Source organism: Rattus norvegicus, chromosome 1, assembly GCF_021556685.1.
Source record: "Rattus norvegicus strain SHRSP/BbbUtx chromosome 1, alternate assembly SHRSP_T2T, whole genome shotgun sequence".
Lineage (NCBI taxonomy): Eukaryota > Metazoa > Chordata > Mammalia > Rodentia > Muridae > Rattus > Rattus norvegicus.
The window spans coordinates 175,152,294-175,168,572 of record NC_141534.1 but is presented as its reverse complement, the minus strand read 5'-3'; the positions used below and the strand labels follow the sequence as shown (position 1 = coordinate 175,168,572).

At 36.7% G+C, this 16,279-nt stretch overlaps 1 protein-coding gene across 1 annotated transcript; it reads right to left on the bottom strand.

Annotated features, from left to right (window-relative positions):
• Positions 1–395: 395 nt before the first annotated feature.
• Positions 396–1,328, bottom strand: Or5p1 (olfactory receptor family 5 subfamily P member 1). The gene is given in 1 exon segment (NM_001000946.2): positions 396–1,328. A coding segment is annotated over 1 exon segment (933 nt).
• Between the last annotated feature and the right edge of the window lie 14,951 nt (positions 1,329–16,279).

The following is a 16,279-nucleotide window of genomic DNA, read 5'->3' as shown; positions in this document are numbered from 1 at the left end:
GGTAAATATTAATCTTCTAAATACTTATGAACATCAGTGTGATATTCTAACTATATGCTTAGAAAAGCTATTTGTAAAATTAATACTAATGAAGTCACTTCACCAAGTTGTTATGTTTGTATATAGAATAAAGTTAGAATAGATATTGCACACAGCAAGGACAAATTACTTTTTGGTACATGAATTTTAAATAGAATAGTTTCTTGATATCTGAAGAAATTCCATGCTTAATATAAAATCCATTTTATAGCCTTCAAGATAGCATTCAAATAAACACAAGAATGAAAGTAAGATTTAGAATAGAGAAATGCAATATTAAATTAATCATCATGTGATAGATACTGCGAGTGACATTGATAAATAAAATATTTATATGATTCTTCCAAGAACAGATTCTAAGAATATATTCTGACAGTTGCCTTCCTCAGGGCCTCCTTTACATCTCTGTTTCTCAGACTATAGATGAGGGGGTTCAACATCGGGATCACCACTGTGTAGAACAGAGATACAATCCTGTTCTGCTTAGTTGAGTAGCTGGACTTGGGCATCACATAAATGAAGGTAATAGTTCCATAATAGAGAGTGACTGCAGTGAGGTGGGAGGTACATGTGGAGAAGGCCTTGTGGCGACCCTCAGTGGAGTGCATCTTCAGAATGGTAATGAGGATGTAGATGTAGGAGACAGCTATGACAAACACTGTTACTACAATAATAGATCCAGCAGATATGGAGGGGATGATTCCAATAATGGAGACATCTGAGCATGAAAGTTTCAACAAAGGGGAGAAATCACAGAAGAAGTGATCTATCTGATTCGCTCCACAAAAGGACAGGTTTAACAAACAACCAGTAAATGTCCATGCGTTAATACAGCCACCCACATATGATGCCCCAACTAAGAGGAGGCATATTTGGGAAGACATATGTGTAGAGTAGAGTAAGGGTGAGCAGATAGCTACATATCTGTCATAGGCCATAGCAGCCAGCAGGAAGCATTCAGCTGTCCCAAATGTCACGACAGAGCAGAGCTGTGCTTCACAGGCATGCACAGAGAGGACTGCTCCATGTACAATGAAGCCTATCAGCATTATAGGTGTAACTGATGTGGAATAGCCAATGTCCACAAAAGCTAGATGGCTAAGAAACATGTACATGGGGGTTTGGAGCTGGGGACAGCTTCTTACTAAATTTATTATGCTGATATTTCCTAATAAGGTGACAATGTATATTCCAAGAAAAAATACAAAGAACATGACACAGAGTGTAGGATCATTTGTTAACCCCAAAAGGATGAATTCTGTCACTGTAGTGTGGTTTCCTGGATCCATCTTTGTACAAATTACCTCTGTGGAGGAAAATGATGAAATCATTTGCTTAATGTTCTCATTCTGTATAATCTTTGCTGTATATTGTTATTCAGTAACTCAATCAGGTATTCTTTATACCAAGATGTACTTACCATGGTTCTTCAGTATTGTGGGTCTTAACTCTGTACATAACCTGAGAATGATTGAGCTGCATTCTCTGACATGCCATGTGATTTCTGGTAAAGGTACTTCTCTACCATTCTGATATGGACAGATCTGTTTCCTAAGGATCAGATCCAGCTTCAGTGGTATTGGGATTATCACTTTTGCTCAATGATACATTAAAATACAAAATATACTTTGCAGCTAGTCTTCTCATAAATAATGAGAAGACTCCTCTAATTTATATTTACAGAACAGCACCCCATCCACCCAGTCTTCTGTTTCTGCTTTGGGGAAGACTTTCTGGCTTATATCAAAGTTAAGAATTTGGTACATTTCTCTCCAAGATCTGTTCCTTAGAAACATTTAAATGACATGAGCACATTTTAAGTAAACATTTTGTTAGTAGCATTTTAACTTTACACTTTCATATAAAATTGTGTTATGTCATAATTTATTGTAAATAAGTTTTGAAAATGGTCTAAAGGAACACTAAATGGACCTTAATCTCCTGATATAATTTAATTTAATTACTGGATGTTAACTTAAAAGAATATTAATTACTTCCTTTTGGATAATCACCTTTTGAATAGTCCTTTTGGATACTTACCTTTACTTTTAGAACTAGTAACATTATTATGTAAAACAAGCCTTGGGGAAAAAATTAGGAACTGATCAATTTAAATAATAGTATTATTTTTACTTACCTTTCTTAAGGCAATAATTCAAAAGAAGTACATCTGTGTTCAAAGATCATTTTATAAAAGTAACAAGGAGCAATGAGAAAACTAAGCCATTTTTTTCCTATTGCTTGCAAATTATTTTGTGTGTGTACTTTGATGCATCTTAATTAGGGAGTTTGTGCCTTCTGAGTTTAGCCAATTCACTGTGAGAAACACAAAGTTTTTGTGCATTTAAGCAGTTCTAAAATAGCAGAAATAACATTAAATAATAGTTATCATTAATTATAAAAAGTGTTGCAGCAGTTATATTGAAAGTTCAGTGAAAATTAAGAAATGTCATAATATTGATATGAGCATTCAGAGAATGTAAAATTATTCTAAAGGATTTCTGTTAAATATATAGTTCAGTTGCTAAGAAGACTTCATTGTCTTTTCAGAGGACCTGAGTTACATACTCAACAACCACAAGGCTCAAAACCATAAGTAACTCCAGTTCTAGAGCTCCAGGTTCTTCTGACCTGATGTGGTAGATGAACAGTCATGCACATAAACAAATATAGAACTTTAAACTGTTAAATTATTTCATGAATTTTTCAGTGTTAGAATTTTTACTTACTCAATCTTATGTTAATTACTTGAATTCTATAATAACACCTATGAGAAAGATCTTTTGATTACAAATCCTATGAGGTTGTGTTTTCATTTAGCTAAAGAAATGTCTACTCCATAGAGAGGGTCAGACAGACTCGCCAGGCTAGACCCTGGAGAAGGATGTGTAGGGTAGGTTGGGTGAAGAAGTTGGATGCAGTGTTAAATACTTAATTTTCAAAACACCTCCCAATCTATTGAATTGGTTTTATTTGGCAGCATCTATAATAGTGTTTCTACTCAGAATATTACACTTAAGTTAATACTATTAGTAAAATGCCTCCCATCTCCCTAAGTCACCTTCACAGCAGAAATAATGAATTAAACACTTCACAGCAAAAACTCCATTCTCAGTTACATTTTGAAGTGTATCTTAATGCTATATATGCTTTCTCACAATATTATTCCCTTCAAGAATTGAGACATCCACTTTCTGTTGTGAAGCTGAATAGAAGAGGAGATAATGGGGATGAGGGTGGGAGGTGTGAGGCTAACTGGGAGGACCAGAGGGAGGGGAAAGTGCAGTAGGAATTTAATGTAGGAGATAAGAAAATATAAAACAGGATTTTGTTACTTTGATGCTGAGTTTCTACCCAAGACCTTAGTTATTGCACTCATGGACACATAACTTCCTTCTAGCAACACTGTGTCAGTTCTTAAGGTTTTTTAATCATTTATCAGAAATAGTGAATAGGGTTATTGAGTGGCATGGCAATGTATTAATTTCTTGGTAGTTCTTAAATGTTTTCCTTATAGAAAGTAATAATACTGTTCCTTCTATATGTGTACTGAGATCTTTAACTAGAGAATTGTGATAGGCTGTGAATCAACAGCTGCAGACTGTTTAAGAGTATTTTACCTCTTCATTAATATCCTTTCCTTTGATTCATTTAAGTTACTGTAATAGCAGGTATCCTACTGTCCTGAGTGCCAGCTCTATTTTTCAAAATATATTTTAAATCCTATCAATTTCACACCATAATTTTAATGGTACAAAGCATCCGTTTTCCATATAAATCCCTTACATGTTTGACTAAAGCTACCATGCTTCTTCTACCTTACTGTTCCTAAAGTTAAGCACCCACAGTTACTGTTGTTCCTTCTATTGTGGGATGCTTTACAGATTTTGAAATTCTCTTTGTCAAATACTGAACACAAATCCTGGTCTTAAGGATTGAGGCTATTCCTTCTCTACTTTTTACCTCAGCAGAGTTCAGTAGGGAAAATCATACTCCCCTTGTGATTGTCCAAGAGTCCACTTGTGTGGCCTTCAGATTCAGTGGGTTAGAATCAGACAAGGCAAATGCTAGACATGCCACATTATTTGAATTTGGCTCCTAGTTTCTGTACTTGTACAGTGGGCTTGATAGCTGCACAATGTAATTTTGTTGTGACATTAAAAGAAATGATTTACAAAATTAAAAAAATGCTATCTAAAATTTCTAAAATGCTATCTAAAATGCCATGATTAAGCAACAATTCATTTTAAATAGGTATAACATTTTCATGGCCTTTTAATCATTCAGTGTTTTGAAGAAATGTATTATTTTTTATTCAATATTTCAGTGAATTTTTACCACAACTCTAAGTAAAGCAGGAGGTACAGACTCTGTTTTTCTTCTGTCCATGGCTAAGTCATTCATGTGCACTAACCCCTAGGCACTAATGCTCTCTTTTCCTTTTCATTGAACACTGAAAGTCTAGATCTCTCAGTACTCCAGTTTCTGGTTGACTTAAGTAAGTAACTGTGGCTTTCCCTGAATTCATCATCCACCTGTGTAGATAAACACTGACTATAGAAGTGAGAACCTAATCCAATCAAATATCTGTCTGTTTGTTTTTTTCCTTTCTGTGATTTCCTTCTCATAGTCTCTTCTGCTCAAACTTAGCAAAGTTTTTGCCAAAGACCATTCACAATTCCCTTCTGTCTGGGGAAGAATGGTCCAAGTGGGCCAAGCTAATCATTTCATAGCAACTCTTGTGTAAATAAGCTTTTTCACAGGAGTAGAGAGCTAACACCAGTAAAGCAATTCTGTTCCTTTCAAATTCTTCTTGAACTAATAAATATTCATCTTAAGATCAATGAATGTCACACTTACACTTAAAGACAAAATTGTTGATGCTGAATTTCAAAGAAGACACTATAAAGTCCATGGATCCTATTTATTCTTATAGTTGAAAACTCCACACTAGGAAGCACTGACCGCCACATCTGGTTTAGGAACATAGTTATACACATGTGGTTTAGAGGATGGCAGGTGCCTGTGTGATGGTGGGAGAAAAGAAATGGCCAATGTCAGCATGACAAATCCTCTGGGGCTACTGCTTTCTATCCCTTTGAGATATAACTTCATGGGCTTGTTGCACATAAATGACTTATGGAACCAGGTGGCTCATTAGGGCATCTATCAAGGATTTGTTTAATACTTACTACAGCAAAATGTAACAAAATTTCTTACCAAAAAGTTTCAAGTTTACATTGAATCTGTTTTCAACATATCAATATGCATTCACAGATAAATATTTTATATCATTATCTGTAACATATACCATTATGTGCCTTGGGAAAATGTGAAGGTAAGATGCATGCAAAGTTGAGTTATAAATAACAAAATATCATATCAGAAGGAAGAATATGGATGTTTTGAAAATAAAATGAAAAATAAGATGATCAGAGTTTAGATGTCTTCTTGAATGACAACAGTGTCAGATGTCACATCTTGAGCAGTGACTTAGTGTAGATCTATCAAAGAAGAACATCACCTGTACAATCCAAAGGTTCAATCTTACTCTATTTCTCTTCCTAATTATAATTTCAGAAGCCCTTTTATCCTCGCACACAAAGAATTGTGTTTAAACCACTACAGTAGTTAGAAGTAATATTCCTTCAATCTTTCCTTTATGTGATAATTATAAAAAAGAACTTTATACTTTGAATCTTCAAAGTAACTTTAAGACATTGGCCCCTTTATTATTCTCATTTTTCACATGGAAGAACAGTGAATTTTTCACTGAAATTCCAATGTTTCCCATTAAAGTCTCCACATTAATATTGAAGAGACTACTTTCAGTAGACAAACAGACCCCCCTGGGTAGGGATGAAGTTACCAACCTATCTTCATTTCTTTCTTAACCCAGAATTGTCCCTATCCAAAAGAAATTCGGGGAAAATATGGAGCAGAGATTGGAGGAAAGGCCATCCAGTGAACCACCCAACTTTGGAATTATCCTTTGGGCAAGCACCAAAGCCTGACACTATTACTGATGCTATGTTGTGCTTGCAGACAGGAGCTTCACAAGACTGTCATATGATTGACTCTACCAGCAGTTGACCAAGAAAGATACAGAACTTATAGCCAACCATTGGACTGAGGTTGGGGACACCTAGGGAAGAATTAAGGAAAAGATTTAAGGAGCTGAAGGGGAGACAACTCCGTAGGAAGACCAACAGTATCAACTAACCTGGACCCTGGGAATTAGCAGAAACTAACCCAAAAACCAAAGTGCATACATGGGCTGGTCAATGGCCCATGGCACATATGTAGCAGAGGACTACCTTACCTGGTTTCAGTGGAAGAGGATAAGACAAAACCTGTAAAGATTTTAGGCACCAGGGAAGAGGATGCATGGGAGATGGTTGTGAAGTGGGGATGTGTGAGAGTAGGGTGTTGTAAAAGGGGTGGGTGGGGTGGATGAAGGGGTTGGATGTGGTGCCTCTAAGAGGCAAATGAGAGGGTGGAAGGGATGAAGGACTCATGGAAGGAGGAACAGGAAGGTGGGAATCATTTGGAATGTAAATTAATTAATTAATTAATTAATTAAAACAGCTTAGCAACTTTCTTTTTTCTAATGTTACATAGTTGTATTTGAAAACAACTGGGAAAAGTTACATGTTAATATGCTTGACAAATATGTTCAGTTTGTTTGAAACTCTTCATTGGGTTTGTAGAACCTTAAAACTCCAGAACAAGAGGACACTGGGGCTGGGAAGCAGAAATGGGAGTGGTATAGGTGTGCAAACTTGTAAAGGGGAGGGAAAATTGAATGGAGGATTTTGGATGAGAAACTGGAAGGGGTAAACATTTGAAGTATAGATTAATAAAACAACAAATAAAAATAATAAAATAATTAAAAAATTCATTCTAGTCGAGAGCTGCAAGCCAGATGCTAGGAGCCCCTACACACCTGAGAGCAGAGGTAAGACCACCTTTTTTGCTCCAAGTGATCTTCCTTGTAGACTCAGGAAACAAAAGGCATGAGTCCTCTAGGACAGGGCACTTCCAGTTTCAGGCTGTACCCAGAACTGAACTGATCCTATCCCACACCCCCGTGCTCTCAAATCCCGTGGGGGACGGCGCTGAACACCTAGAAGTGTAGACAATCCTGAGACTGCAGGACAGACTGACACTTCTGCCCACTTTTGCCCACATCTCTGGCCCAAGAGGAAACTGCATAGTATCTCTGGACACAGGAACATAGGAACTGTCAGCAGCAGGAACCTGCAGTCCAGGTCTGCACCTGGAACTGAATTGAACCAGTCAAATAGCTCCCTGAACCAAAATCCTGTGTGTGTGTGTGTGTGTGTGTGTGTGTGTGTGTGTGTGTGTGTTGGGGTGGGGGGCTCAGAAGGGCAGACACTACCGAGAAACCAGAAGAGAACACTCTCTGCTCACATTCCTGAACAAAGAAGAAATTGCCTAGTGCCATCTGTGCCCCCTGGGCACAGGGATCTAAGAACATGCAGGGACACAACCCTATTGGTTCCTGCCTGTGCCAAGAGCTGAAAATCAGCTGTTAGGAGAGAGTACACACCTGAGAAAAGAACACTGTGGTCCCCAGAACTGGCTGAAAGTAAACAGGAAACCAGGTCTATTGGAGTGTTGACACTCAGGCATAAAGGAGGGTCAAGCCACTGTCAGAAAAACGAAGACAAATTAACACCAGAGACAACTTGATGGTTAGAGGCAAGCACAAGAACCTAAGGAACAGAACAAAGCTACTTGGCATCATCAGAGCCCAGTTCTCCCACCAAAGCAAATACTGTATATTCAAACACATTAGAAAAGCAAGATTTAGATTGAAAATCACATTTTATGATGATGATGATGGAGGACTTTAAGAAGGACATAAATAAGTCCATTAAAGTAATACAGGATAACACAAGTAAATAAATAGAAGCCCTTAAAGAGGAAACACAAAAATCCCTTAAAGTATTATAGGAAAACACAACAAAACAGGTGAAGGAATTGACCAAAACCATTCACAATTTAAAAATAGAAATAGAAACAATAAAGAAAGCACAAATGGAGACAACCCTGGAGATAAAAAACCTAGGAAAGAGATCAAGAGTTATAGATGCAAGCATCACCAACTGTATACAAGAGATAGAAGAGAGAATCTCAGGGACAGAAGATACCATAGAAAGCATTGACACAAGCATGGAAGATAATGTAAAACGGAAAAAGCTACTAGTCCAAAATATAAAGAAAATTCAGGACACGATGAGAAGATCAAACCTAAGAATAATAGGTATAGAAGAGAATGAAGACTCCCAACTTAAAGAGCCAGTAAATATCTGCAACAAAATTATAGACGGAATCTTCCCTAACTTAAAGAAAGAAATGCCCATAAACATACCAGAAGCCTACAAATCTCCAAGTAGATTGGACCTGTAAAGAAATTCCTCTTGTCACATAATACTCAAAACACCAAATTCAGAAAACAAAGAAAGAATATTAAAAGTAGTAAGGGAAAAATGTCAAGTAACATATAAAGGCATACTGATCAGAATTACACCAGACTTCTCACCAGAGACTATGTAAGCCTGAAGATTCTGGTCAGATGTCATACAAACCCTAGGAGAACAAAAATGCCAGCCAAGGTTACTAAATCCAGCAAAATGCTCAATTAACATAGACGAAGAAAGCAAGATATTCCATGACAAAACCAAGTTTACACAATATCATTCTATGATATGATATATCTACAAAGGACAGTAGATGGAAAAGTCCAACACAAGGAGGGACACTACATTTTTGAAAAAGCAAGAAAGTAATCTCCTTGCAACAAAACCAAAAGAAGAGAAACACACAAACATAATTCCACCTTTAAATATAAAAACAACAGGAAGCAACAATCACTATTCCTGAATATCTCTCAACATCAATTGACTTGATCTTCCAATAAAAGGACATAGACTAACAGACTGGATGCATAAAGAGAAACCAGAATTTTGCTGAATACAAGAAACACACCTCAGAGACAAAGGCAGTCACAAACTCAGAGTAAAAACATGAAAAACAAATTTCCAAGCAAATGGTACAAAGAAACTGGCTGGACTAGCCATTCTAATTTCAAATAAAATTGACTTTGAACCAAAAATCATCAAAAAAGGAAGGATACTTCATATTTGTCAAAGGAAAAATCCACAAAGATGAACTCTCAATCCTAAATATCTATGCTCCAAAAGTAAGGGAACCTACATTCATAAAAGAAGACTTACTAGCTCAAAGCACACATTGTACCTCAGATAATAATAGTAGGAGATTTCAACATCCCACTCTCATCAATGAACAGAACCTGGGAACAGAAATTAAAGAGACATAGAGAAACTAACAGAATTTACAGAACAAATAATCTTAACAGATATTTATAGAACATTCCGTCCTAAAACAAAAATATATACCTTCTTCTCAGAATCTCATGGTACCTTCTCCAAAACTGAATATATAATCAGTCACAAAACAGGCATCAAGAGATACAGGAAGATAGAAATATTCCCATGTATCCTATCAGATCACCACAGACTAAGGCTAGTCTTCAATAACAGCAATAACAACAGAAAGCCCACATATACCTGGAAGTTGAACAGTGTTCTATTCAATGATCACTTGATCAAGGAAGAAACAAAGAAAGAAATTAAAGACTTCTTAGAATTTAAAGAAAATGAAGGTACAGCTACCCAAACTTATGGGACACAATGAAAGCTCTGCTAGGAGGAAAACACATAGCTCTGAATGCCTCCTAAAAGAAACAGGAAAGCACATACATCAGCAGCTTGATAGCACACTTAAAATCTCTAGAACAAAAAGAAGCAAATACACCCTGGAGGAGTGGAAGACAGGAAATAATCAACTCAGGTATAATATAAAATACCTCGGTGTGACTTTAACCAAGCAAGTGAAAGATCTGTATGAAAAGAACTTCAAGCCTCTGAATAAAAAAATTGAGCAAGATCTCAGAAGATGGAAAGACCTCCCATGCTCATGGATTGGCAGGATTAATATAGTAACAATGACCATTTTTCCAAAAGCAATCTATAGATTCTATTCAATCTCCATCAAAATTCCAACTCAGTTCTTCATAGAGATGGAAAGAGCAATTTGCAAATTCTTTTGGAATTACAAAAAACCCAGGAGAGTAAAAAAATAAACTCAACAAAAGGAACTCTGGAGGAATCACCATCCCTGATCTCAAGAGGTATTACACAGCAATAGTGATAAAAAAAACTGTATGGTATGTGTTTAGAGACAGGCAGATAAATTGGTGGAATAGAATTGAAGCCCCAGAAATGAACCCACTCACCAATGGTCACTTGATATTTGATGAAGGAGCTATAACCATCCAATGGAAAAAAGATAGCATTTTTAACAAATGGTACTGGTTCATCTGGATGTCAGCATATAGAAAAATGAAAAACTAACCAGTCTTATTGCCCTGTACAAAGCTTAAGTCAATGTGGATCAAGGACCTCCACATCAAACTAGATACACTCAAACTAATAGAAAAAAGAGTGTGGAAAAGTCTAAAACACATGGGCACTAGGGAACATTTCCTGAACAAAACCCCAATGGCTTATGATGTAAATCAAAAATTGACAAATGGGACATTGTAAAACTGCAAAACTTCTGTAAGGCAAAGGACACTGTCATTAGGACAAAATGGCAACCAATAGATTGGGAAAAGATCTTTACCAATCCTATATTCAATAGAGGGCTAATATCCAAAATATACAAAGAACCTCAGAGAGTCAAATAACCCTATTAAAAATGGGGTGCAGAGCTAAACCAAGAATTCTCAGCTGAGGAACATCGAATGCCTGAGAAGAACCTAAAGAAATGTTCAACATCCTTAGTCATCAGGGAAATGCAAATCAAAACAACCCAAGATTCCACCTCACACAAGTCAGAATGGCTAAAATAAAAAACTCCAGTGATAAAAGATGCTGGCAAGGATGTGGAGAAAGAACACTCCTCCACTGTTGGTAGGATTGCAAACTGGTACAAACACTCTGGATATCAGTGTGTACGTTCCTCAGAATATTGGGCCCAGCCATACCTCTCCTGGGAATATAACCAAAAATTCTTCAATCTACAAAAAGACACATGCTCCACCAAATTCATATTTATAATACAATAGCCTTATTTATAATAGCCAGAAGCTGGAAAGAACCCAGATGCCCTTCAACAGAGGAATGGTTACAGGAATGTGGTACATCTACTCAGCTATCAAAAACAATGACTTTGTGAAATTTATAAGCAAATGGATTGAACTAGAAAATATCCTGAGTGAGGTAAACCAATCACAAAAAACACACATGGTATGCACTTACTGAGAAGTGCATATTTATATTCATATTCATATTTATATTTATAATATATTCATATTTATAATATAATATTCATATTTATAATGTAATAGCCTTATTTATAATAGCCAGATTCATATTTATAATATAATAGCCTTATTTATAATAGCCAGAAGCTGGAAAGAACCCAGATGCCCTTCAACAGAGGAATGGTTACAGGAATGTGGTACATCTACTCAGCTATCAAAAACAATGACTTTGTGAAATTTATAAGCAAATGGATTGAACTAGAAAATATCCTGAGTGAGGTAAACCAATCACAAAAAACACACATGGTATGCACTTACTGAGAAGTGGATAATAGCTGAAAACCTCGAATTACCCAAGATGCAATCTACAGACCACATGAAGCTCAAGAAGGATGATCAAAATACGGATGCTTCACTCCTTCTTAAAAGGGGAAACAAAAATATTCATAGGAAGGGATATGGAGGAAATGTTTAGAACAGAGAATGAAGGGATGGCCATTCAGAGCCTGGCCCACATGTGGCCCATATATATACAGCCACCAAAACTAAATAAGATCAATGAAGCTAAAAAGTGCATGCTGACAGGAACAGGATATAGGTCTCTCCTGAGAGACATAGCCAGAAGATGTCAAATACAGAGGCAAATGCTAGCACCAAACCATTGAACTGAGAATGAGACTCCTGTTGGTGGAATTAGAGAAAGGATTGGAAGAGTTGAAGGGGCTTGCAACCCCATAAGAACAACAATGCCAACCAAGCAGAGCTTCCAGGGACTAAACCACTACCCAAAGACTATACATGGACCAACCCATGGCTCCAATTGCATATGTAGCAAAGGATGGCCTTGCCTGGCACCAATTGAAGAAACCTTGGTCCTGTCAAGGTTGAATCCCAAATAGGGGATTGTAAAGGGGGAAGACACTGGTAAGTGGGGTGGATTTGGAGCGGAACACTCTTATTGAAGAAGGGGAGGGTGAGGAAACAGTTGGCTTATGGACAGAAAACTGGGAAAGGGAATAACATTTGGAATGTGAGTAAAGAAATATCCAATAAAAATTCCTTCTACATAGTCTGTAATACTTTTTGTAAAGAGAGAATAAAATATTCTAACATAATTTGACTATGGATAAAATGTATATTTCCTCTAATATTCCTAAGTGCAAATATCAGCTGTTATGTTTAATATTCCTTAATAATGAAAATAATTTCTATTTTATTTAATATTTATTATCCTAGGGAGGCATCACTATATAGAGCTAGAACTCCAAGGATAACTTTGGGGAGTCAGCACTTTTTTTTCTACCACATGGATACCAGGCATTGAATTCAAATTTCCAGGCTTGATTAAAAGTTCTTTTATCTATTTTGCTGTCATTCTAACACAAATACAATTATTTTTCATAATAGATTGCACCAGGAGTAGGGGGATCAGACATATAACACCATGCTTTAGGCCATGTACTTCACCAGCACAATGATTTCTATAACTAAACAATCCTTCAAGGGATCGTGAAAACATATACAACATTTATGAGGGACAAAGGATTTCTAAGAAAGCTTATCCTACCCTCAACCATAGAGATATCTGCTGTATTCACTGAATAGTGAAATGTGCAGTTGGTTCTTTTACATATTATTTGTCCTCCTCCTTCTCCTCTTCCTTCTCCTTTTCCTCTTCCTCCTCCTCCTGCTCCTCCCCTTCTTGTTGTTGTTGTTGGTGTTGCTCTTCTTCTTCTTCTTCTTCTTCTTCTTCTTCTTCTTCTTCTTCTTCTTCTTCTTCTTCTTCTTCTTCTTCTTCTTCTTCTTCATCACCATCATCTTCCTCCTCCTCTTTCTGTTCTTCTTCTGTCTTCTTTAAAAATGAAAGAATGTATTTTGGCTTACAATTCCACAGAAATAGTCTATTCAAGCAATAAAAAGGGTAGCCATGGGGCAGAAAAACAAAGCTTACTGGTCATATTTCATATATAATCTGAAAGCATAGCATGATCAGGAATTGTGCTGAGCAACTAAATGTTAAATACTGCTCCAAAAGCATACTTCCGATTACCAGTCTCTACACCTTGAAAATCCATAACATTCTTAAACAGCTTCATTATCAAGAGTTCAAGGAGATTGCTTCCCATGACTTGTTTAGCCTTCTCTCCAAAATAACCAAGAGCCAATTGCACAGGAGTGCCACTACGAATAATGTGCTAGACCCTTCCAAAGCAGTCATTGTCAAAAAGACACACATACACTTACTGACAGGCCACTCCCATGAAGGCATATTCTTATTTAAAATCCCCTCTTCCCAGATCTATCTAGATTTATGGCAAGTTAACAAAACCCAAGAAGTACAGTGGCTCATGAATTTAATTAGATTTATTATTTTTTTTGCTTGAGTATGGTTGAAAGGTTCTTTACTGGAAGAAAGGCAATTACTCAGTGGGTATATAAATGAAGAAAATCACATCCAACAAACACGAATTGCCAAAAATTGATAAAAGTGTGGAGCACCGTATACCCTATCTTCTCTGTAATTAAATGTTGACCAGCTAAATATTGGATGGGTCTTATACACGAAGTCACAACTGCAGTGTGTTTGTGAGTACATCCACACAGCACCATTTGTGGCAGATCTTATCCTCTGGCTTCATCATTCTTTCTGCATCTTCTTCTGTAAAAAAACCTTTGAAATATAGTTACAATGAAGATTGAAGAAATACTTTGAATTACCTGCTAACATGAAAAGACATACAACACTTGGAAAAATACTTGCTCCCAGAGATTCCAGCTCCTACTTTCACATGCCTGTTTTGGATAGACTCTTTCTCTGTATGTTTATTTACTTTACATGTTGATTTCAATTTTGCATTTATTTTTATGGTATATTTCTCCATTTTATTTAAAGTAGATTCTTTTCTCACATAATTCATTATGATTACATTTCCCCTTCCTTTACTCTTTTCTACCTCCCTTCCCATCTGGACCCACCACCTTGAAACAAACATGCTACTGAAGGATAATTATAAAATAAAATAATATAAAATAAAAACTAACACATTGGAATAGGGTAAAGCAAAGAAACAGAAGAAAAGGACCCCAAAGAGTGCAAGAAACAGATATAAATACATAAACCCACTCACTCACATAAAACCACAGATTCAGGATTATCATAAAGCACTAAACTGGAAGTGATGCTTTGTACTTGAAGGGTCTGGACTTGTAGAGTAAAAGGGAGAATCTATATAAATATATACATAGAGGTAGATGTAAATATAGATTAGAATTTAAATACAAGGGAAAAGTTCTAAAAAGGTATTGTGGCAAGAAATCTACAAAGATGACATTGCATTTGTTTTATACTGCCATATATTGCTGTTGATTCAGTCTACCCTTAAAAGTTGTTTATTTCTCAATGAGATTTCTTTAAAGGAAACTAATTTTTTATTTTCACCTGGATATCAATTGGAGATTGCTTCTGTATTAGGAATTGAGGTATATGCACAATTCTTCTTTCAAATCTAGAATCATATCTTCTAGAGACCACTGCAGGCCATGTGCATGCTGTTTCAATCTCTTTGAGTTCATTTTTGCATCAATTCTGTTGACTTAGAAGACTATTTTCTTTAACAATCCTATATCCAATGGAGGGCTAATATCTGATATATAAATCAAACTCAAGAAGTTACACACTAGAGAACCAAATAACCCTATTAAAAATGGGGTATAGAGCTAAACCAAGAATTCTCAACTGAGGAATACCAGATGGTTGAGAAGCACCTAAAGAAATGTTCAAGATCCTTAGTCATCAGGGAAATGCAAATCAAAACAACCCTAGGATTCCACCTCATGCCAGTCAGAATGGCTAAAATCAATAACTCAGGTGAGAATGTGGAGAAATAGGAATACTCCCCCATTTTTGGTGGGCTTGCAAACTAGTACAACCACTCTGAAAATCAGTCTGGCAATTCCTCAGAAAATTGTACATAATATTAAATGAGGACCCAGCTATACCACACTTGGGCATATACGCAAGAAATACTCCAACATTTAACAAGGATACATACTTCACTACATTCATACCAGTCTTTTTTTTAATAGGCAGAAGCTGGAAAGAACCCAGATATACTTTCAACAGAGGAATAGATACAGAACATGTGGTACATTTACACAATGGAGTACTACTCAGCTATTAAAAACAAAGATTTCATGAAATTCTTAGGCAAATGTATGGAACTAGAAAATATCAGGCTGAGTCCAGTCACAAAAGAACCCACAAAATATGCACCCATTGATAAGTGGATATTAGTCCAAAAGCTCAGAATACCCACGATACAATTCACAGACCACATGAAGCTTTAGAAGAAGAAAGACCAAAGTGAGGATGCTTCATTCCTTCTTAAAGGGGGAACAAAATACTCAATGGGGGGGAATACAGAGACAAAGTGTGAAGCACAGACTGAAGAAAAGGCCCCACCAGGGTATCCATCCCATATACACACACCAAGCCTAAATAGTAAGGCAGATGCCACAAAATGCTTGCTGGCAGAAGCCTGATGTAGCTGTCTCCTGAGAACTGCTCTGCCAGAGCCTGACAAATACAGAGGCCAATGCTCACAGTCAACCATTGAACTATACATGGGATCCTCAATGGAGGAGTTAGAGAAAGGACTGAAGGAGCTGAAGGGGTTTGCAACTCCATGGGAAGAACAATATCAACCAACCAGACTCCCCAGAGCTTCCAAAGACTAAACCACCAACCAAACAGTACACGTGGAAGGACCCATGGCTCCAGTCTCATATGCAGCAGAGGATGGTCTTGTCAGGCATCAATGGGAAGAGAGGCCCTTGGTCCTGTGAAGGCTTGATGCTCCAGTG